Here is a 22898-nt window from a genome sequence, read left to right as displayed (position 1 = left end):
CCTTGTTTTTGTTTTTCCTGTACAATTGCATTTTTTTTTTTTTTTTTCAAATTTTGTACGACGATATTTCAAACTGCGATACGTTCGTAAAGAAGGAGGATTTTTTTTACTCTACGAAATACGACGATCAATGTATAATGTTATTTTCGATCGAAGAGAAGAAAGGAAAAAGAAAAAAGGTTTAAAATTAGGATTATCTAGCGAGATCAAACATCCAGTAATTCGAATCGGCAAAACATTTCTTTAGCCACATTTGATCGCCGTATATTTGGTAAATTAAACGCATATTTTTTTTTTTTTTTTTATGTTTGTTACTATTCGAAAGGATTTTAAAACATGTTAATTAATTTCACGCCTCGGTTTTTTTTTTCTTTCTTCTTTTCCAAGGAAACTTTTTACTCCCATTTATAGGTACGTGTGATCCTATAATTCCAGTGAGCAGACTTTTTGTCGATTTTGTTTTCTACTCCGTGGAATGGAAAAAGTTCGACTGACTAGGTCAAAACGGAGCTTTTATTGTTCCGCATCGAGGCTGAAGCACAAGCGTGAACAATGTTGACAAAGTATCGGAGAAACGGATTGAAAATTGCAGTTGATCAGGGGTTAGAATCGATGGTAAAATTACAGTGTATTATAGAGATTATTGTGAAAATAATGCAGGACGGATTGACTCGTCGTATCGACTGGTTAGTAGGCCAAAAATACGCGCGCAGTTTGATTGCGATTTTTCCGTTTTTGATTTTTTTCTTTTGTCCGACTGTCGAAACTGCTTATCAGATTCTACGCGCGATGATCGAATGGATGAATTATAGAAGAGGCGAGGAAAAAAGAGGAAAGGAAATCAAGCGTGGAAGGTGTGAAAATCTCCGGCTCCGGATTTTCCCTCGTGATTGATAGAAACGTTAATCCCCGGGGAACTTGAAGCATGTAACGAACTTTTCCGAGTTCCCCGTCTTTAATCCCCTGCATGCAGGAACTTCAAAGCATTAATCTCAATCAATTCACGATTTAGCCATGACCTAAAATAATTCTCACACAGAGCAGTTCATCGATTCTCTCGGCGTTCAATAAATAATCAAATATTTTAAGCGTATCCTGCCCGTTTCAAGTTGGCCGGGTAGATTGAATATCATGAATTAATCAGGAGGCTACACAAAGAGGAAGAAAAAATTAACGAATAACGGGCTAGACCGACGTGCATAATTAATAAAAATGACAACGTTAATAATACAAAATATACTGGCACAAAATTTTCACGTATTCGTATGTAAAATTGATTTTCTTTACGTTTACCAGAATATAACTTACAAGAAACGTTAAATATATATTTATCTTTCCGTTGTTTTTTTTTTTTTTCTTTTGCTAAGACAATACAAATTTTAATTAAACTCTCTGTGTCAACATCACCGACGGATAGAATATTTGTTCCCTTATACTTAATTTCCGTCTAGACTTTACTGTGTAAAGAAAGTAAATATTATTATTATTATGTGAAGGGTAACAAGCCGGAAAATCAGTTTTTTCAATCGGAAAAGAAAAGACTTTGTCGATCTGTCCGAAAAAATGACAACATCTGAAACTTACAGGATTTTATAATTAAACGATGAGCATGAAAAATTTCCATGTCCGGTTTAATTCGAACTTCCGGTTCTACCGGAAATAAATCGATCTTCAACGTTTTACCGACAAACGTATACTTTTTTCTTCGTATTACTTCTTTCCAAACGACCGATCGTGTTATTCCCAGTTCAAGTATTTGTTTTTAGAAAAATTCATTCATTCGCCCGCCAAGTCCTATCAGTTTCAGATTTTTCACTCGACCGTTTTCGAGATAATCGCGGAAGGTTGTTCCGAGTTAATTAGATCGACGGTCCAATTTGCCACGGGTGAAAGTTACACAGTTTACACACAAATCGCAGTAACGTCAGTAAAAAAAAAAAAAAAAAAAAAAAAAAAACCAGCGCGCGTAGACTCCAAAGCGATAAATGCAACGGTAATTGTTTTTTTGTTTTTTTTTTTTTTCTTCGTGCGGATAAACATTGTAAGAAAATAAAAGAAAAAGACAGATAAACATTTCTCTTTCTCCGATGTTTCCAAATTTCTACCCCTCGCGTATAACTTATATCCAGCGTTCGTTAAGGTCCGAAAACGGTTCCCGGATTTCGTTCCAACGTTGTGTAACGCGTTGTAATCCACAGACACACACACACACGCACACACACACGTGCACGCGCAAAGATATTCGCGAAGGTAAATGCATTAAACATGCGGCATAAATCAGGGCGAGCAAAGCTTCGCAGTAGAACAAACCGTAACGGTTGGACGCGCAGTAGTCCGACTCAGCGTTGGAGCCGCCAACCCGAATCAGCATCGCCGTTGGCCGGTTTGCACGCAAGGTTCGAATGTAGAAGAAATTCGAGGTGTAGAATTGAAAATAAAACGTTGTGAAAAATCGTCGATAGTTCGTTTCTTTAAATTCTCCAATCGCGATTACATTCCGAAGGATGAATTTTTAATTTTTTTTTTATTTTAGAATTTAAATCTATTCTAGTTCAACATTACGACCTGTTTGTTCGATTCGACCGCACGTTTATGCTCGGTGATCGAAAACAAAGCTTTTAATACACACTAATCGCATTCGCTTGTTCAAATCCAAGCAATGTTTGGTTGCATCTAATATAAAATAAGGTTAATTATTAAAATTTACGAATATGTTGCCGGTTGATTCGGGTGGGGATATATTGTTGGACGAACAATTGGGACGGCAAAATTGTTTCAATAAGTGTCAATGGAAAAAGGTGAACTAGTTAAATAAGGCGAAAATTTGTTGAAACGCAGAATTTTAACTGGAAGAGAATCTTATTATTATACAACGACAACAACGTCAGAGGGATCGGTTTATTCTTTAAAAAATTTTTAACCAAAAATTTGTACTCCTTGTGAAATTCCGATGCGTACAATAGCTGATTTAATTTGCGAATGAATTATTCGCCGAATCGTCAGAGCTAGAATTTTTACAGTAATAAAGTATTTCTTGCCAAAGCAAAAACTTTATTGTCGTTTCTAAACTGCAACGGTATAGCGAATATCGGAATATTTTTAAGGAATTCGGTTACAACGAAGAAATAAAAGGAACAATGTTAAATAGAAACGGACGAAGCGTTAAAATTTTTAGCTAAACAATTGATAACATTTGACTTCTCCGACGTTGTTAATAATAATTAAGAAAAAAAAAATGTTGCTCACAGCTGGAATTTAGTGTTTAAACTTTTTTCTCTCACCATTAACACAGGGTCATTTAGAATTTCATTCAATCCGATCATTTCCAGTATCGATTTATTAAACTTTGTTAGTTGACTTGTTTTTGCTTCAAGTTCGAATATGTTTGTACTCTGTGCATTACTTACGTGAGCACTGTCGAACCTCGTCAGAACTATCTCCGCAATCATCCAGCCCGTTGCAGACTCTGTTTAGAGGCACGCACTTTCCGTTACCGCAGTTAAACTCGGTCTGTTGGCAGGACGAAACGGCGGTGACGAGAGCGTAAACAGCGGAGAAGAGTCGCCACATCTCTGCAACAAGAGATAGAAACGGATTCGCTCGTTTAAACGACCGTCAAAAACAGGAGGAAGAAGAAGAGGATGACGAATGTGAAAAAAAAAAGTGCCAAAACTCGCGGGAATTATTTTCCCCCAACTACGGTACTAAGACCAAATACCCCAGAAATAATAACGCGAACAAAAATAACCAACACGAAAATATCACGTTAGAAATTCAATTTAGTTCAATTTTTAGGCAATTTTTTCTCTACGATTATTTCTGCCTTGGATTATTTTCGTCTTGGATTGTTTTTGTACGGGTTATTTTTGTTTCGGTTATGTATTTTTATTTGGGGTTAATTTTGTCTTGGATTATTTTTCATCGGCTCATCTACGATAGATTATATTCGTACAAGTTATTTGTACACAAGATATTTTTGTAAACATCTTTCGTGCTTTCGAGGGTTATTGAAACGCGAACCGAGCTTACGTAGAGTCATTACGACGTAACGTGCAAAGCGTAAAGCTTAATGACTAATAATAATGATAAAAGCTCGTAGGTGAAAGAAAACGACGAGGAGCCGCCTCGACGAGTATGGAAAGCATCTTTACGAGGAAATTTACGAACCGCCGTCAGCGCATAATAACCGTCCTCAAACCGCTCTTGTTGACGTCGATGTCTCAACTGACGCGAGTCTAGTTTCGCCCCGCTCGCCGCGCCGACACGATGAGTAGGTATTATTATTCCCTTGTGTCGAAAACTTCTTAACCTTAACTGTCACCCCCACTTCACCCCAGGGAACGAAAAATGGCTCCGTCGAATTAAAATACGCGTATTGTACCGTATCCGGTAACGAGACGCCTTTTTCAACAATTTTCACACTCCTACCCCCCTTATTTTTTCATTCAGTCTCTCATTTCTTGCGTATTTTCTCAACGACTCGATACGCTTCCTGCTATCCCCTTATTGTACGAGTAAAAAAATCATTCCTGCATATACTCGTGTACAAACGGTTGTTTTCTTTTATTTTTTTTTTTTTTTTTTATTTCCTCAGCGTAAAAAACGATTCAAGAGAAACGAAAAAAAAAAAAAATAAATAAATAAGTAAAAATTCTTCTTTCACGATTTTTTACACGTACGAATGTGATTGTATTTATACGACAGCAAAACGACGGTAAATTTTCAGGTATAGATTACAATTATAACAAGTTTCATCAAAAATTAAATCAAAAAATATTTTCGTAAAATATGGAAAATGAAATAAAAAAAAAAAAAAATCACATTCAATTAGAGATTATCAAGTTTATCTTTTGCTTTCGATTAAGCTTCGCAATTTTTGAGGCACCACTTTTCTCCGTTCGTTTCGAGAGTAAAAAAAAAGAAGGGATCGTGAATTAGAGTAAAGAATCTGCGGACAAAATTAGCACGGGTTAAAAATGTTGTAAAAATTTCACTCGAACGGTTTTCAGACGAGTCCACACGAACGAACCGTAATAAGCGAGGAAAAAAAGTTCACTCCCTGTGTCCACGTGATATATGTATAATACATAAGGCGAGGGGGAGGGAGGGAAATGCGGGAAGCGTCAAATATCGGATATCCGGTGAGTTTGAAAGCGAGTTTAAAAATTAAAAGGAAACAGGACAGGTGAAGGGAGACAGAGAGACGCACAAAACAGAGAAAACATCGCGAAGCTGGTCAGAAAAACGTTCGATAACCGATCTCTCGATTCTTCGGACAAACTTTCGACTCGTGGTAAAGAGAAACCCGGCTTTCGGAGACGCTCAGCGCCTTTCCGGCGTCGTTTAAATTTACATATCTCAACATCTCTCGGCTCCCTCGCGGGTTTTCCCGGCTATCTCTGGATGTTCACGGATTACCGTCGAGTGCCGCGCAACCGACGTCGTTGAATTCTGTATCGCTAAAATGTAATCCGCGGTGTCGATGTTAAATTAACAACATCGGTATTAAAATAATACAAAAAAAAAAAATAATGTATTGTCGAGCTTCTATTTCTCCTTGCGGCAAAAATTCCAAAACAGGATCTTCCGAGCTTTAAAGCTCAGCCGCGAGCCGTTCAACTATCCGTGTAAACGATTCGCCGAATCCGGAGTGTGTCGCTGAAATCAGAACGGGATAATTTTAACCCGAAAAAGCTCGTCGAGCCTCCCGGGATTCCCTCCAAAGTGGATGAAAATTAAAAGCTCTTTCGGTCGTAGGCGCAGCTGCGGGTTAGAAAATCGCCGCCTCCGTCATCCAACGTCGAGAAAAGACGGCACTCGCCTCTCTCTCTCTCTCTCTCTCTACAATTTCTTGAATAAGCGAGATGGGAGAAATTTCGCGGATGAAATTACCTCTCGGAGCTTGCGAGCTCCGCTAAATTCAACCACTTTTTCGAGCTTACGGCTTGCAGCGCCGTCATCCTGCAAGTTACGATTCCGAGTATTATGGGTGGGAATTTCTTTTATTTTCTGTTTTTTTTTTTTTTTTTTTTCTGGATATTACATTGCGTATGCAACAGCAGCCGCGACTGAATTTAAATTCTTACTCAAATACAGAGGTTAAGAGTTGCGCCGCTGATGCACCACCGCGTTTTGAATCTGAAATTCACTCCGTTTCTGCCCACGGATCCGTGAAAATTCAATCGAATCGGAACATATTCTTTGATAAAAATTCTATATCTGCCGCCTCCTCGAAACTGCAAAGCTTTATATTTCTTACCGCGAGTTGTGTTATTTCACCAACGCGATGATACTTCGAGCTTTAAATTATACATGGATATTTATACACCGTATAAACTTTCGGCCACGAGATACTTGTAAGGAATTTCGCGTTATTGCGCGAGTAAATTAAATTCAAAACTCGTTCTGACGCACTCGAAGAATCGGTCCTTCTCTTCCTACCGTCATCGTCGCCAAGTTTTCCCAACTTTCGAACAAGCTTGCGAAATTTCCACAACTTCTATACACGCATTAATACAACAGTATGACAAAACCAATGTTGCGCAATTCCGTTCTTTTTTCTTTTTCTTGCCGTCTTCTAATTTTTTTCTTTTTTTTTTTTGTTCTCATAAAAAGGGAGAAGCGAAATTATTTTCTCATATAATAAAGTAGAGCGAGAATTTATTTCGGATGAAAACTGCGAAAGAACGTTCGCTCGAGATATTGGCGGCTGATAAAAAGTATATCATTCAATTTCCCCTCAGGATGATCCAGCCAGCAGGGAGCGAGCTTTCAGAGGTAGGTAAAATGGAAGTGTGAACTTTCTGCCTACATCGCCGATTCGGAAGGGCGTTATGCCGCCTGCATTTACCAAAGAATTTTCACGATATTTCCACGGCAATACAACCGCCTCGCTGGTTATTCAAGTTCAGTCGCCATTACGAGCCGAGCTTCGCTGAAGAAAAGCTTGCTGCTTTGCCAGACAGACCCGGAGTGCAATCCTCACGCTTTTCTCACCATTAGTGATTCCGCACTCGCGCCCCGCGTTATTTCGCGTTATTGTTGAAAGGTGAAACAGCTGGGAAATGTAAAAACAGCAAAAAAATCAACCGCAGAAACTCCTGAATATTCAGATTATAATTCGTACGATTAAAGAAACCCGAAATGAAATTTCATTCGTTTTTACGTGGTATAATTGAATATAATTCAATCTCACAATTTTCCTTATCGATAATTGATAACTGAGCAGGATTTCAAAGAGAATCGGTACAACGAAGAAAAAGGGGGTAAAACGTAACGAGTTCGTTAGGGAAAGTAATTACGCTGTACTATTTAAAACTGGAACATCTTTGATACATGAAAAAAAATAAGCGGCTGTCGACCGCAGGTTTCAAATTTACAGAGAAAAAAGAAAGGATAATATCCTTTCGAATTTCGATCTGGAAATTCAGATTTCTGATCAACGATTTCAATGGTCTCAGGTATCGTATTAGATGATAATGTTTTATTATTAAAGGAATTGAAAAAGTAGCGAACCTATCAAAGCCAAAATCTAATCAGTTCTAAGTTTGGAAAAGTCACATCGATTGTGAAATATTGATCATTGTTTCACAAGCTGAGCTTTATTCCCTCTCTCTCTCTCTCTCTCTCTCTCTCTCTCTCGACGCATTTTCCTCCTCAAGGCTGAAAGAGGTTTCGCACAGAAAGTGGCAATCCTGTTTTAGAGCGATCGACCCTGGTCCATTCCGGTGTTCCGGGTGCGAGCTTTTATGGCCACAGGGTCTTTCCAGGTTTCGAGTACGGGGAACTGGCGTTAGAATCCGTCGGTCGAAGGTGGAGCAGTTTGTTTTCGACCAACACGCACTTGCGCACTTTCCCGAACAGCACTTCGCGAAACGGTCGTGTCGGCTGCTCGCGGAACCGCGAATTTTTTTCACAAAGAATAACCGAAACACGATAAATAAAATCTAGGCTGTCAGGGCTAAGTTTTCTTCGTCATTTGTCCCATTCGTTTCCACATCATATAATGATACATGTTTTCTATAATCAACGAAAAAATGATTAGAGCTTATATTTTTTCTCTTTCAAATCGTCCAGAAAATCACAGCTTATATATGAAAAAGTGGAAGCAACAAATTTTTATCGTCACTTGTGTCTAAATACGTGACAACAAAAACACTGAAATTCAATTGCTGCCTGTAACATTCGGAGTTGTATATTTTTAACGAGAAATAAAAAAAAATAAAAAAAAAACTACGTTGTAATTATTTAAGTCAATTACACTGCAGAAAAGAAAAATGATCAATATTCGAAATGAAAATTTAGGTAAAGAGGCTAATTAATTTTTTGCGATAAGTGAGAAAATTACATCATTCGCTGTTTTTTTTTTTTTTTTTTTATTTCGCACAGCTTTACGTCGATCCTTTCATTTTTCACATGATATTTTCTCTCTGCACAGACAATTCGCTACTATTGCTATTACTGCTGATACACAGCAAGCAGCTGAGAAATGCATCCAGTCGAGCGGACAGTGTCTTCCGATATAGAAAAAGTGGAGATTGAAAGGCGCCCTTATTCGTCAAGGGAGAAAGTCGAGCCTTCTTTTTTTTTCTCTCTCTCTCTTTTGTTCGGTTTTTTTTCTACCCGTGCCCGAAACCGAGGCCTAGCACCCGTCGAAAATCACGAATCGACGCAGTTTTTCAGTTTGTGAAAAATATTTCTGCAGTAGAGTGACTTTAATCTTTAAGCGCGATCTGCGTTGACTCGGAAGTAAATATTGTATATCCATTTTTCGGTAATCAAGATAAAATTTTCGTTGTAAATTTGTACGCGAACGCGAATCAAACTGCAGACAACAAATTGTCGAAAGCTGTGAGGAAGCTTTGCTTTCGATAAAGGGTTGATCTTTCAACATTTTAAGTTGATGGAAAAAAAAAAATAAAAATTGACATAATCGCTCCTTAATGGAACCGGTTTAAAAATGTTCCAAGTGAAAAACAAAAAGAAATTCCGAAAATTTTTGAGAATTTTCATATTGTTTTAACGATTTTATTTTTTTTTTTTTTCTTTTTTTGCCGATCAAAGAAAACAAAAGTGCTAAAAGAGGAATGAAAAAAAATCGGCTCGTCACGGGCCTGGTCTTGAAATATTTAAAAAAGAAAGTACAGTTTTTAAGAATGTTTTGAGAATTAAAAAAAAAAGTGCTTTTCATTCGAAATCACTCTCAGTATTTGTAAGAACAGTTGAATAAATAATGTGAACAAAATCATGGTATTGTTTCAGAGTTGAGATAATTGCCAACAAAATTTTCACCAAAATCATAAATGATGAGAGTCAGAGGTTGGATGAGTTCGTATGGAATTCCCCATATGCACACATATGTACCTGTGTATGCGCGTATCCATAAATATGGAGATGATACATGCTTATAATAAAGAGGTTGAAATATGAGCACCCTAGTGATTCAGCTGTCCTGCGGGAACGACGAGACCCTCTTATTTTATCATTTTTTATATTTTTCCTCGTTTTTCTTTTATTTTTCTCTCTCTTCTCTTTCCTCTCTCTTTCGCTGCCCCGTTTTTGCTACGGGACAAGATCCTAAAAACATGAGGGTCTGGTGAAAAAAAAAAAACAGTCTTTCTCTACTAGGAAAGCCTTTTTGGCACTCGCGAGCTTCCCATTTTTTTTTTTTTTTGAATTTTTCCCTTAGTTTTTTTTTTTTTTTTTGTTTTTTAGCGATCGATGTTCTTTTTCGCATCCCTCAGACGTGATTCGGGGTGAATAATAATTTTTTGTTTACGAAACGGCAGCTGCTTGAGCTTGTTTGTCAAAATTTAGAATACAGCCAACCGTATTTTTTTGTAAATATTTTATTCGTTCGAGAACCGAATCTTAATCTACGGTAATTATTCTCAGATCCGTGAAATTTTTATGGAAAGTATTGTGTATCATTAATACAGAGAAAATTCTAGCCGCAGGGGATTGGAAAATTTCGGAAACTTTCACAATTTCCGATTAGAAAATATCCAAATATCACCAGGGGATTTTCTTTATTTATTTATTTTTTTTTTTAATCGTTTACGATATCGGTTCGTTCCTATGCTAAGTTTTCGTATGCAGCGAAACCTGTTAAATTTCAGAACTTTTATCGCGAAGTGTAAGAGGTACGAGAAAGAAGGAAAAAAAAATTTTGTAAACCAAAGCCAACTCGTTCAATTAGCCATAATTACAACACGCATAGGTATACCTTAAAATACTTGAGCTTCGGAGAAGCGAGCTGAAGGACTTTATTATTCATGATGAAAAGTGGGAAAGAGCTTTTTGGATTTACCTTATATATATATATATATATATATAGAGCTACTTCGTTCAACGATTGCGGAAATTCAATTACCGTTTTAAGCGTTAGGTAAACGCCGGTAGGAGGAGAAAGCGAGAGAGAGAGAGAGAGAGAGAAGGGAGGGGGAGGAATAGAAGGTAAAGTGAAGAAGGAAAGGAAAAAATGGTCAGCCGCAAAGGGCTGAGCATTAATACGCATCGCACGGTTGGCGAAGAGGAATTTAAGCAGCTTTGCAAGCACGCCCTTTTTCAAACCGTTGCGTCCAGGGATATTTTCGCAGATCATCCCGTCGGCGCTTATCTACACAAAAATTTACGTTCATGCATAGACACACACACGCGGAAACGAGTGCGCTGAAAATTTGCATAATAGCAAGACCGGGGTGGGGTTGAAATTCCGAACTTGAAAAGATCCGAAAACGCCAAATTTCGAATTTTTCGGTGGCGAAACTTGAGGTAAAGAAATCAAATTTTGAAGAGAAAGTTCAGTTCAGACCTGTCAAGTTTTGGTTTGGAGAAATTTCACCACTTTGATGTTTCTTTGTTTTGGATTTTCGATACTTTTACGTTTGTAATCCTGGTCATTTTGACTTTCGGTATTTCTCATATTTTACACCCACTCGTCGCGTAAACCACGCTGTGTGAGTATATTTAAATTCTCCGAATTTTATTCCGTCGAAACTTTATTTTTCCAAATTTTTCTCCATCGGAACTTGAATTTTTCGGAATCTTAGATTTCGGTACTTTGAACAGTCGGGTCTCCGACCGTTCGAAACTTTGTTGTTTCTCCAAAGTTCGATTTCTTTACTTAAAGTTTCGCCACGAAATAATTCGGAATTAAGCGCTTTCGGAACTTTTCAAATTCGGAACTTCAACCACGCCTCTCAGGGTCTCTTACACATTTCAAGCCAAAATATTACATATTTGATATAGTATTTTATACATATATATATATATACTGAGTTACAGGAAGCGGCGAGCATTGTAAAAGACGTCCCGGAAAAGTTATCTCTTGGGACTGTGAAAAAATTCTTACTCCGCAAATCGTTATATATATTTCTTTCCTCGAAGTTTAGATAAAATCTTCTTCAGGACAAACTTTTTTAGGTGTATAATATTTACGTACACGTATAAAATAAATATTATAAACACATGTATTGAATTTATTACACGTTGCGCGGTGTATTTATTCTCCGTTATTTTCTCTTCTATTATTTGTTATACATATATTTATTTATTTATTCTCTGTATTTATCGTTACTTCGTCATAATTTCAGATTCAAATTCTCAGCGTCGTATAAAACGCAAAGAGAAAATAATAATTGTACGGCAAACTAATAAGAAAGTGAATATTCGTTAAGAACAGGTGAAAGTTCGTTGTATTCAAATTATTCTTGCAAAATTTAACTGTTATAGTGTATGGGGTTATAAATGGATAAAAATGTGCAATTTTTTCCCTACTCATTGTCATTCTGAATAACGTTTAATGAGTTTTATTATTCTTTAACCCAGCGACTCAACTATTATAACTTAAATCGAGCCGACGATTACTTTTTTAAACATTCAAAACGGAAGCAGCGATTCCGCTTGAGCGCAGTCGCATTTAATCGAAATAACATCTCTCTCTCTCTCTCTCTCTCGCTCTCTCTTTCTCTCTCCTCTCTCTCTTTGCCCAACAGGAGAGGCACTTTGGAGTTGTTTAACAGTTGGCTAGATCCTCGACTTGTAAGGTGCGCTGCATAATGGGCAGAAGGTACGGTAGGTAGGTAAACAGACACGCAATTTGGAGCCCATTTTAGGTAATTACAATGTGAAAATATATGTATACGGTAGAACGAAGATACCTTGGATGCGGAAACTGAAAAATGACAGTGAAAGAAATCCGAACGAATAAAAAAAGAATTTAAGATTAATAATGGGCAGAGGCATATTGCAAACTGAGAGAAATTTTTAGTTCCGGTTACCGCTCAGTCCGTAAATATTTTCGTTTTTTACCACAAACGGAAAATATAGTTCTAGGTAGAAAATGAAAATTAGTTTTCTAACCGTTACCGGAAACTCTGTTATCCGTTACTATTCTTTCTCATTACGATCACTGTCGCTATATTTTCTTGCAACTGTTGCGAAAATTTAATTCTCGAGCAAGAATAAATTGACGTTAAAGCCTTGTTTAACTAAAAAAAGTAGAGTAAGCCTCAGAAACTGATTTCGCGTTGCAATAACCAAAAAATAATCGACGATATCGCGAAATGTTTACGCGTAGGTTTTCGTAATTCCAACAATATTCAAACAGTTTTTTTTAACGATACCTGTTTTACCCAATTTTTCTATTTACTGTAACAAATGAAATTTTTCTCAGTGCATGCGATTCGACGTGAAAAGTGAAAAATAAAATGGGAAAGAAAATAAACTAAAAAGAAAAAAAGAAAAATAAAAAATCAATAGCACAAGTAGAAATTTTGAGAAGAGAAGTGGGAAAAATTCTTTTTCATTGCCACCGTTCGTCCCGCATCTTCGATAACTTATTCCCGTATATAAGTAGTAGACTGACGTAGTTTACAGTATAATAATTTTTAACGAACGTCTATTAATCCTAAGACGGGGAGAATTAGGGGATCAGTTTGGCGCCCGGGGCGCGAAGCTCCGCGTTACGTACAACCATTTCTCTCTCTCTCTCTCTCTCTCTCTCTCTTTCTCTCTTTCTCTCTCGCACTCTCTCGTTCTCTCTATATCTCGCAGAAAGGGGGCCACGTCGCCCATTCGGGACTTCATATACCGGCAACCCTCGGCATCGTATCTCTTCTTTGGATCTGAATATCCGTCGAATCTCCTCCCTCGCCCTCCTCCTTCATCCCCTTACGATACCCGCTTAAAGCTGATCATTCGGAATCTCGTCTACGAAGTAGAGCAGAATTCAAGCTCAAAATTGCGAAGTTTAAACTTCGAACTTACAAGCTATTAATGCGAAATTATGAATAATCGTATTAATCGCGATCGTTATATACGCGAATTTAAGAGGAGAATCAAAAAATGCTGCAAGTATTTAAAACCGAAGAATTGTTAAAACCAGAGAAAAACGGTTTCTTTCTTTTTTTTTTTTAATAAAAAATTAATAAAGTCTTTTTTAATTCTCCTCGTCAATTGCTCGTCGAAATAAATTTACCCGATGCTCATTCTGCAAATTAACGTAAACAGTATAGGTATAATAATGTTATTTGTATTAATTTTTGAATGTATCGTTTAGTTTTGATTAAAAAAATTGGAATAATGTTGTCTCATTTCATCGAATTAATGAATCAGGGAAGAACTATAATTAACCGTTAATCACATTGAATAAAAAAAAAAATTCATAAACTATACAAGGAATACCTTATCCTTTCTCTAATCATTGTAATATCCGGTAACTGGTAAATTTTCATCGCGATGGCAAAAATTTTCCGGAGTTTGACGCAAGCAACTATCGTGAAGAAATGAATATAAGAAATAGAGAAACGCACAAAGTCGAATGAAAAATTCAGAAACGAAGGGCTTGAATTTTGCGTTGCGGAATCGTCCGATGAGTTTCAAACTTTTACCACCCAAGAGACTAAAAGCGACCAGCGCATGTAAACCTCGTTTACTTTTCGAATACGACGAGAAGGGAGGGAGGGAAGAGAAGCTCGGAGGCATTGGAGCTTCGGGTTAATTCAGGCGAAACGTGTCCGCACACCCCAAAAGACAAGGCCTCTAAAACTTTGGCCCTTCGCCTACCGGGAGGGTTGAATACTGGGTAACTTGGCAAAGTGTACCTAGGTCCCTAAACTATTATACCGAGCCTGCATAGAGAAGCGATCCGACTAAACGGAGCGACGTGCCGAAGTCGAGAATTAGAGGCTTCGATGTTATATTTGAGCTGCTCAATTATTTCACCGAGCGGAAATTTTTATAACGCACAATTTTTACAGCTAAGGGTCCAGTTCAAGTTCTCTGAATCATTTTCATTTCGTACCAAAACCTGTGAAATATTGTGAAAAAAAAAAGGGTCTCTGTTACATGATACAATTTCACCGAGACCTTATATTGACTGATAAAAAAATCTGCCAATAATTGTAAACAATATTCACACGATGAATCAGTCCGCCATTAATTCTGATCGGGGAAAAAAAATTCCCCTATTGTACGAAATTTCATACAATTAATCGCATTACAGTTATTACTTAATCTGCGAATATACGGTCTGTACATATGCGTACCGATAAGTAAACAATAGCTCAACGCGTTTCGCCCAAAATTATCAAATAGAATGTTACAAACGCTCGCGGCAGGTATTCTCTCTCTCTCTCTCTCTCTCTCTCTCTCTCTCTCTCTCTCTCTCAATCTCTCTCTCTCTCTCTCTCTCTCTCTCTCTCTCTCTCTCTCTCTCTCTCTCTCTCTCTCTCTCTCTCTCTCTCTCTCTCTCTCTCTCTCTCTCTCAATCTCTCTCTCTCTCTCTCTCTCTCTCTCTCTCTCTCTCTCTCTCTCTCTCTCTCTCTCTCTCTCTCTCTCTCTCTCTCTCTCTCTCTCTCTCTCTCTCTCTCTCTCTCAATCTCTCTCTCTCTCCCGCTCTCTAAAGCTCGGGTTACTGCAACCTGGGGTGAATTTTCCCAGTTCATTTGAGCTTTACACACGATGGCAGATTATTCACAGCCACGTTTGCTCTTCGTGCTTACGCGTATTACGTATACACGTGTGTGTAGGTGCGGGGATCGTTATTAGGTATAATTATACCTACCCACATCATCGTCATGCATACGCGACGGTTGTTGGCTGACGTATAGCCGATTGTATAGAGCGATAATTAATCATGGCGCAATGGGAATTTGGTACAAAATATCGCTGAGAGAAACATTCTACAAGTTTTCGTCAAAATTTACATGGGGCATTCGTGTCAACTGAACGAATGATTTTCCCCTGACCATTTTTAATTTGATTCAGGATTTTTCCTTCAAAAAGCACTTCTTACATGTATCGGATGTTTTTTTCCCTGCAACGGTTATTTTTTTTTTTTTCTTTTACGATTATTCAAACTTGTATAAAAATTGGATTTTTTTCTTTTAAATCTTGAAAAATTCTTGGAAATCTTTTTTTTCTTTTTTTTTTTTTCTTTTCCTCGTCATCTTTGTTTCAATTCCTTTCTCGTTATCTGTGTTTATCGATACGCGCGTGTTTTTACACGCCAACTTGCTCGAAATAATAACACAGTCGTGTACAAGTGTGTGTGATTGAGAAATCGTCGGATAAAATGGAAGACGGGGGTGTGAAAATAGAGGCAAGTTAAATATGCGAAAAGAGAGACTGGAATCACGGCGCGATTGTGAAATAGACGAAACTTGTGGATTTTTTATGCAAAATGATCGGGAACCCGTTGCAGGAGAATATATACATATGTATATATATTTATATCGTTTTCCCATTTGATAGGTAATTAATGCCCGATTTCGGTAATCGCATCTGCACTGCAGCAAATCTCTGTATAATCATGTATAATTTATGTATAAAAACGAAAAGTTGAAAGTAATCTTCCGATAAACGAGGTTAGGGAATATTGGTTAAGAATTTTATCGGTTAATAAAGACTGTGAAAAATGAGAAGAAAAGGAGGAGGAAAATAAAAAATGACGAAGAAAAAGACAGAGAGGAAGAGTGAGTGGGAGGGAGAAGAAAAAAATTCTCGATATAATGATAACAATACGCAGTATAACTTAGTCTTCACCGTGCGAGAGTTTCGAATTTAATCTCCCTTGGGTGCACCTTGAAAATTTTCCCCCCTGAACTCTGTGCAATCTTGTTACATCCGTTTCGTAATACAGCTAATTTCTGTCGAATTTTACAAATATACATATACATAATTGTGTATAATAAACTCTGACAAATCATGCATTTATAACAGCAGACTTTTCCTTTCCAATTTGCAACTTTTCCTCCAAACAAAAAAAATAAGAAAACCCGTCCAGCCAAAGAGTAATAATGTATACTCTGTCCGACGGTATTGGTAACATTTTCCTTTATTCTTTCCCGTCTGTCATTCTTTCACCTGTTTTCTTTATGTACGTGTGCCAATTTCCTCGAGAGAAAAAAAAAAAAAAAAAACATTAAATCCTGGGATCGCCGAGATCTTTACAAATTGAGTTGGACAGGTGGTGAAAAGATATATTATACGTATATGTACACACCTGTATTTTCGGTCGCGCTGTCGTCGTATTTTTTCTCAATAAAATTCAATCATCTCCACTGAGATGAAGCCACGGAAAAGGAAGAAGAGAAAGAAAAAAACTTAAACAATCACACGCGCCTTATTTCGCTGGAAACTTGACGTATTCTCGTTTTGTTTTTATATTTATTTATTTTTTTTTCCTTTCCCGCCTTGTCGCGAATATTTCTGTCGATGATTCCTGATCACTATCGATAAACCGAAACTAATATTTTCACTTAAAAGCCAATTATAATGAAAAATGAATAATCAAAAAATTAACATCAAATAATAGATATATCAATAGATTATATATATATTAATATAAAGAGATACAGTTTTTTTTTTTTGATTTCCTTTTTCTCAGATCATTATTATTATCACTGTTGTTGCTGCTGCTGTTTTTATGATTATTATTATTTTCTTTTGGCTCCAGATGCGGGATAAAATCCCCGTATAACCCGGGTAACAGTTCGTCGTTGTCTCCGGGAATTCTGCGCATCTGCAGCCACGGACGGGAGTATAATATAAATCTATACACGTATAAGTACACGAGGCGAAACGATCACGGTATAAAGATCTTGGGTAATTTATCCACGAATAAGATTTATATTGCTTTGAAAATGGCGCATCCCGAATTTCGAAGTAGAAAATAAGGGAGAAGAAGCCAGGTATTCGATGTACCGTAGGGGAGGAGGAGGGTTTTTCGATCGACAAATAAGCGTGTCTCTTTGTCACGCTCCGATCCCTTTCAAATAAAATACCTGTAGCTGCACACCCAGGCACGCACACGCGATATATTGTCGAACGAGAACGATTTCTTTCATAGCTTAGCTTTCGCTAGGTTGGTAAAACGGAGAAACAGAAAAGAAAGCAGAAACAGCGGAGTATCTCCGAGGAGCGTTTGCTAATCTCCCCGGGATTTAAAAAAAATTTTTTTTTGTACCAAAACATCGTTATTTCCAACGGAATGAAAAAGATGGAAGAAAGAAAATCAATACTCAATTATCATCCCGTTGAGGGGAAGTACAGGTGTAGTCGGCTCCCTGCCAGCTGTCCCGAATGACAATAGAACAATTATTACCCATTAAGGTTATGAAAACCTAGTAAATTACTAATTAGGGCGAATGAACAAGAATTAATTTAAAATGGATCTCTCCGTGGATCGTAATAATTAGCTTCCAACCGACTAATGCTGATCCCTGCGTTGTTTGGTACGTCATTTTTGTTAATTAAAAAAAAAAAAAAAATTGTTTCCTTCACTTTCAGCTCGAGTCGACATCTTCATTCGTAATTTACACGACTTCGTCATGCCGGTACGTCACGCAGCTAACGATTCGGCAGATTACTATCCTGCAAGGACGTCTGGGACAGCCGGGAAATACGAGCCACGAGTAATTCAAGCGTTATTTCTGTGACACGTCCCACAGGGATCCCTAATTATAGGCAAATCAAGATACAAATCCACTCTGAGCCGCTCCGAGTTCTCGGAGCATCGAAGCTGCTCGGAGTGGACTTGTACTATGATTTGCCCATCATTAGGAGTATAGGAACCCCTAGTTACAGGCAAATCGGTATACGAATCCACTCCGAGCAACTCCGAGTTTTGCCGGGACGGTGTCGGCCGCGTGCTAACAAAAGAGCATCGGAGTTGCTCGGAGTGGACTTGCACCCTGATTTGCCTATAATTAGGGGTATGGAGCGACTCAAAGTGGACTGGTACTTTGATTTGCCTATCATTAGGGGTCCCCGGTATATCTTTTGTATAGACATAAAGTGACGAAGTAATTAATTAATTTCATTCCTGTCGGGATGTTCGCGACAGTTGGGAAATTTTCGACACGCGTTTGTCCAGCGTATCACGAAATGATATAACGACCATGATTTTTCTCCCCGGGAGGTTAGAGAAAAGCTGGGAAATCCGTGAAACGGGTAATTCAGCTTTCGTACTGTTACGCACGATGAAATATTTGTTTTAGGCAAGTGATAAGGCAATTTATAACGGCTTATTGGAAAGTTCGGGACTGTCGGGAAAATTCGGAGAAAACTCTAGGAGCGCATTGCTGGCTGAGTTGTTATTATTATTATTATTATTATTTTCTGAATACGATCAAATGATTTTTATTCACATGTATTTGATTGCAGGTACGTCTGGGAAATATGGTAAACACGATCTAATTCAAGCTGGTATATTTCAATATTTTTCTATAAAACTGCGTGTAACGAAACATATTAAAACTGCACAGCAATTATATCGACTGAAAGCAGAGTGGATGAATTTTCATTACTTCCCGGGTGATCGAAGTTGGAAAAAAGCCTAGAAATCGAACAGCACGCCTTTCATTTCGGCGGTATTTGATTCGCCATGCGTAGTTCGCTGTTTACATATGAATGTGTGTGTGTGTGTTATATACACCCGGGTGAAATCACTACCGTGAAACAGAGGTTGAACGGGGGCTTGAATTCAACGTCGAGTGTGCGTATGCCTACAACAACGCTATCTGAACTCCTATTCGAGAGTCGTGAAACGTTGATATTCACCGGAAAGGAGTAACAGTCTGTATAATTGGGAAACGAACGCGCGGCTGCGGAAACGTTGTGCGGTTTAAGCGGGCAGGCCGCGATTTCACTTCGGAGGCATATGGAAGCAGATAACCGAGTTAAAACGGTGACAAGCCGCCTCGCGATTTAGTCCCAATTCGATCGGCGAATTCCCTTCCTGCAATACGACTGTTATACGGCTGTGCTGAATAAATTAACCACCGCCAAGTCAAGCGGTATTAATTCGTGTTGCCGAATTTCACGGCGTTAATTATCCACCCATGCCGCTGCAGCCGGCTCGTTATACATATTTTAACGTATATAACAAAATATATGAAATTGTCAGAATAAATGTGAGAATTACGTAGATCGAGCTGAAACGAAAAATTTGCATCTTGTACTTCGACCAGCTTTCTGCATTCTCAATTTTTCATAATTCGAAATTCTTTTACAAAATAAGATTTGACCGTTTTTCAATACTCTATACCGTGAGACTTCGATTACATGCGAGTACATACGGGGTACATATGGTTTAATGCAAAATCTGACAATTGCAGAAAAACTTTTAAACAAAATCAAAAATGGTGAGGATCGCACGTTGGTCGGTTTCTCATGGAATTCCCCATATATAATAATACAATCCAAAAAGTTCTCCGCATTGATTCGAGCCTGTATAATTACTCCGTAAATTACAAAAACTTTTTTTTTCTACCTTTTACTCCCGATTGCGAGTCAAATTTTGACGAACTGAAAATTTCACTCGGGAACATCGAGCCAGGCAAGGATAAACCGAGAAAAAAATTGTCGCTTACGTAACGGATTAATAATAATAATAATAATAATAACAACAATAAAAATACCGTTGCAATTATTTTCCGACGATAAATCGTGACGTGGCTTATTTTTCCCGAGTCTTGAACCTAACGTAGCGTGGATTTGGCACTTTAACGGGAACCGAGAAGGCCTCTGAGGTTTGCCGGGTCGAACGAGTGGGCATCAATAGCTAATAAGCTTCTCACAAAGCCAAAAAGGCAAAAGAGGTGAAAAGGTGCAGGTGTCGAAAAGTTGCTGGCCCTCGTTTAATCTGCACATGCGTGCTGCTAACTGTGAGAAAAAAAAAATTTTGTCGTTCCTTTTTTTCTCTTTCTATCATTTTTCTTTTAAATTTTTCTTCCCCTCTTTCATTGGCGACACTTTATTCTCTTGCTTTTGTGCGCAATTTTTATTTTTTTTTTTTTTGTTGTCGGTACCATGTATTTTATACATAGATATATAATAAAGTATACGTATTAATAGAAGTGCGAGTCGACTGTTTTATATATATATATTCATACACTGTGTGATCGATAAGGTAAAATGAAGCGAGTTTTTTCTCCAACTGATATATATATATATATATATATACCTATGTGAAGAAATTTTAAATTCATAAAACGAATAAATGATTAATTGAATATCAATTTTAACGTATTCAAATCGAAAAATGTGCTTTATCGGATTTTGGAGTACACGTGTAACATGTCACCGATTACATTTGCGGAATTGTTAATCCAGTCTGATAATTCTTTATCGACGTTTGACTTATGTGAGAAATGGATCAAGAATAAAAAAAAAAAAAATACAAATGAAAGAAAAAAGGTAGAGGAGAAAAATTAACTGAGAAAAGAGATGAAAGATGTAATTGTTAATCAATGTAATCCCGCGGAGTTCGGTTTCCGGGTTCCGACGCACGGAGGCGAGGAAAATTCGTTTTAAAATAACACCGGGGGAGACAAAATTGAATGAGACAATGCCGGGGGTGAGGGGCGGGGCACCGGGATATTGATCACGGCCCTGCGGCGAAAGAACGAACGAATGAACCTGCGTCGCGGTAATTTGTGGAACGAGAAGGGAGGGAAGAAATATTCGGACCCAAGTACAATGAATGTGAAAATAGGAGAAAAATTGACAGATAAAAATCGGGGCGGGGTTGCAATTCCGAATTTGTTCGTGGCGAAAGTTGAAGTAGAGAAATCAAACTTTACGAAACCCGACGCTCGAAGTTCCGAAAGAAGATGAGAAAATTTGAAAAAATCTGAAACATCGAGATTCCGAATTTTTGAGTTGGAGAAATTTCACCACCTTGATATTTCTTTGTTTTGGATTTTTTGTATTTTTACGTTCTGAATCCTGAATCTGAATCGCCACCAAATTATTCCCAATTCGGTGCTTTTGGAACTTTTCAAATTCGGAACTTCAACCCCGCCCCCAAAAACCACCATAGTAAACATATATATATATATATATATATAAAATTCAACGTGTCAATATCACATCGATTTTTAATGGATCACATAATCGAAACGATACGCGTTCGCATCTCGAGTTCATGATCCTGTTACATGTACGATAGATTTATAAATAAGTACACGGGATTTGAAATTCTTTCCAACTGGACCAAAACTTTTCTCAGCATCCGAGCCTCTGGTGTATATAATATAAGTATGTATGTATGTATTTATGTATGTACGTATGTATGCACGTGCTTATGTACCTGCAACTGCAAGAGGAGCCTCTGGCATTTCTGGCCTCTGCTCGAGGTATTTCTCCGCTATTTCTCTGCAATATGTATATATATATATTTATATATGTGTGTATATGTAGCGTATAATATCTTCTGTCCATCCCATTTCCATGTATATCTCACTGCAGATGCCCGGATTATTATTAAGGATGAACGAGCTTCACAGTCTAAACCGGAAAATAAAAGAAGGATCAGAAATCGTTCAATCAACTCGGACAATGTTAACCCCTTGAGTCATGGTGATAAGTATTCTTACTACCTATTTTATATCCTTCTTTCTCTTTTTCTTTTTTTTTTTTTTGTATATTTATAGAACTTTTGAAACGTATTTCTTTGCGGTTTTTTAGTATTTCTGATAGCACACTAACGGGTTTTCAATACTGGAAGAGTAATTATTGCGATATAATGTAAATTGTTATTGTTAGTAGCAAATTGATTGGAAAAAATTGTGATAATTGAAGGAATAATTCACTTCGGATAAAGTTGCCCCTCTACATCTCTAAATTATATTCGCTGACTACGAGTCTGGAATCGAATTTCGAAAATTCAAGGTGACGAATCCAGTATTTGAAATTCGATCGAATCCGGAGAAAGAAAACTTTGCTAAGGGATTTTTCGATCGGCTGATTACGAATCTGAAATTATATTTTGAAAATTCGGTACAGGGAGTCAAATCGGTTACCCAAAAAGATCCCGCACAGAATTTTTTGACCACATTCGATCGAATTTGAAATTTTCAACTACCATATTGAATCCACCATCTTAAATATTTTCGAAATCTGATTATGAATTCCTAATCAGCGATTCCAAAAATATGGAATACTATCTTGTCATAAAACTTGACTCGGCGCAATAATGTGTGACACAAAGGGTTAAAGAATTTGAAAATAACGCAGAATTTATGAGAAAGGTTGCAAGAAAGGAAGAATAAATTACATAATTGCGTAATTACTTTAATATTCGCGTTTTATTAACATCTATTGGTTTTTAACGATTATCATATACAAAAAGGAAAAATTTTGGTGAGCAGCTTCTGTCTCTCTTTTCTTTTTTCGCTAAATTATTATCCTTAAATTTTTGTTCTTCGTTAATTATTACAAGGGTGCATATTTATCATCAGGCAAAATATACAATCAGACAAGCTCCCTTTATTCGTCTACTATGTTTTTTCCCCGGCGTGTTTTACTTTTATCCCTATAAAATAAAAACAAACGGGCCAGTCCGGAGAGAATGAGACGACACAGGGAATAAAAGGGATAAGAGAACGCGG

General features: G+C 37.4%; 1 protein-coding gene across 3 annotated transcripts in view; it reads right to left on the bottom strand.

Annotated features, from left to right (window-relative positions):
* The window catches only part of LOC124215969 (uncharacterized), a 90463-nt gene that overhangs the window by 24956 nt on the left and 42609 nt on the right, over positions 1-22898 (bottom strand). For all 3 annotated transcript variants that reach the window (XM_046619952.2, XM_046619953.2, XM_069135619.1), the window contains exon 3: positions 3408-3572. In XM_046619952.2, the coding sequence (XP_046475908.1) occupies positions 3408-3572 (165 nt within the window). The remainder of the gene's footprint in view (positions 1-3407; positions 3573-22898) is intronic.

Source organism: Neodiprion pinetum, chromosome 4 (assembly GCF_021155775.2).
Source record: "Neodiprion pinetum isolate iyNeoPine1 chromosome 4, iyNeoPine1.2, whole genome shotgun sequence".
In the NCBI taxonomy this organism is placed as follows: Eukaryota; Metazoa; Arthropoda; class Insecta; order Hymenoptera; family Diprionidae; genus Neodiprion; species Neodiprion pinetum.
Note: the sequence above shows the minus strand (reverse complement) of the source record. Positions and strands in the feature narration are given on the sequence as shown.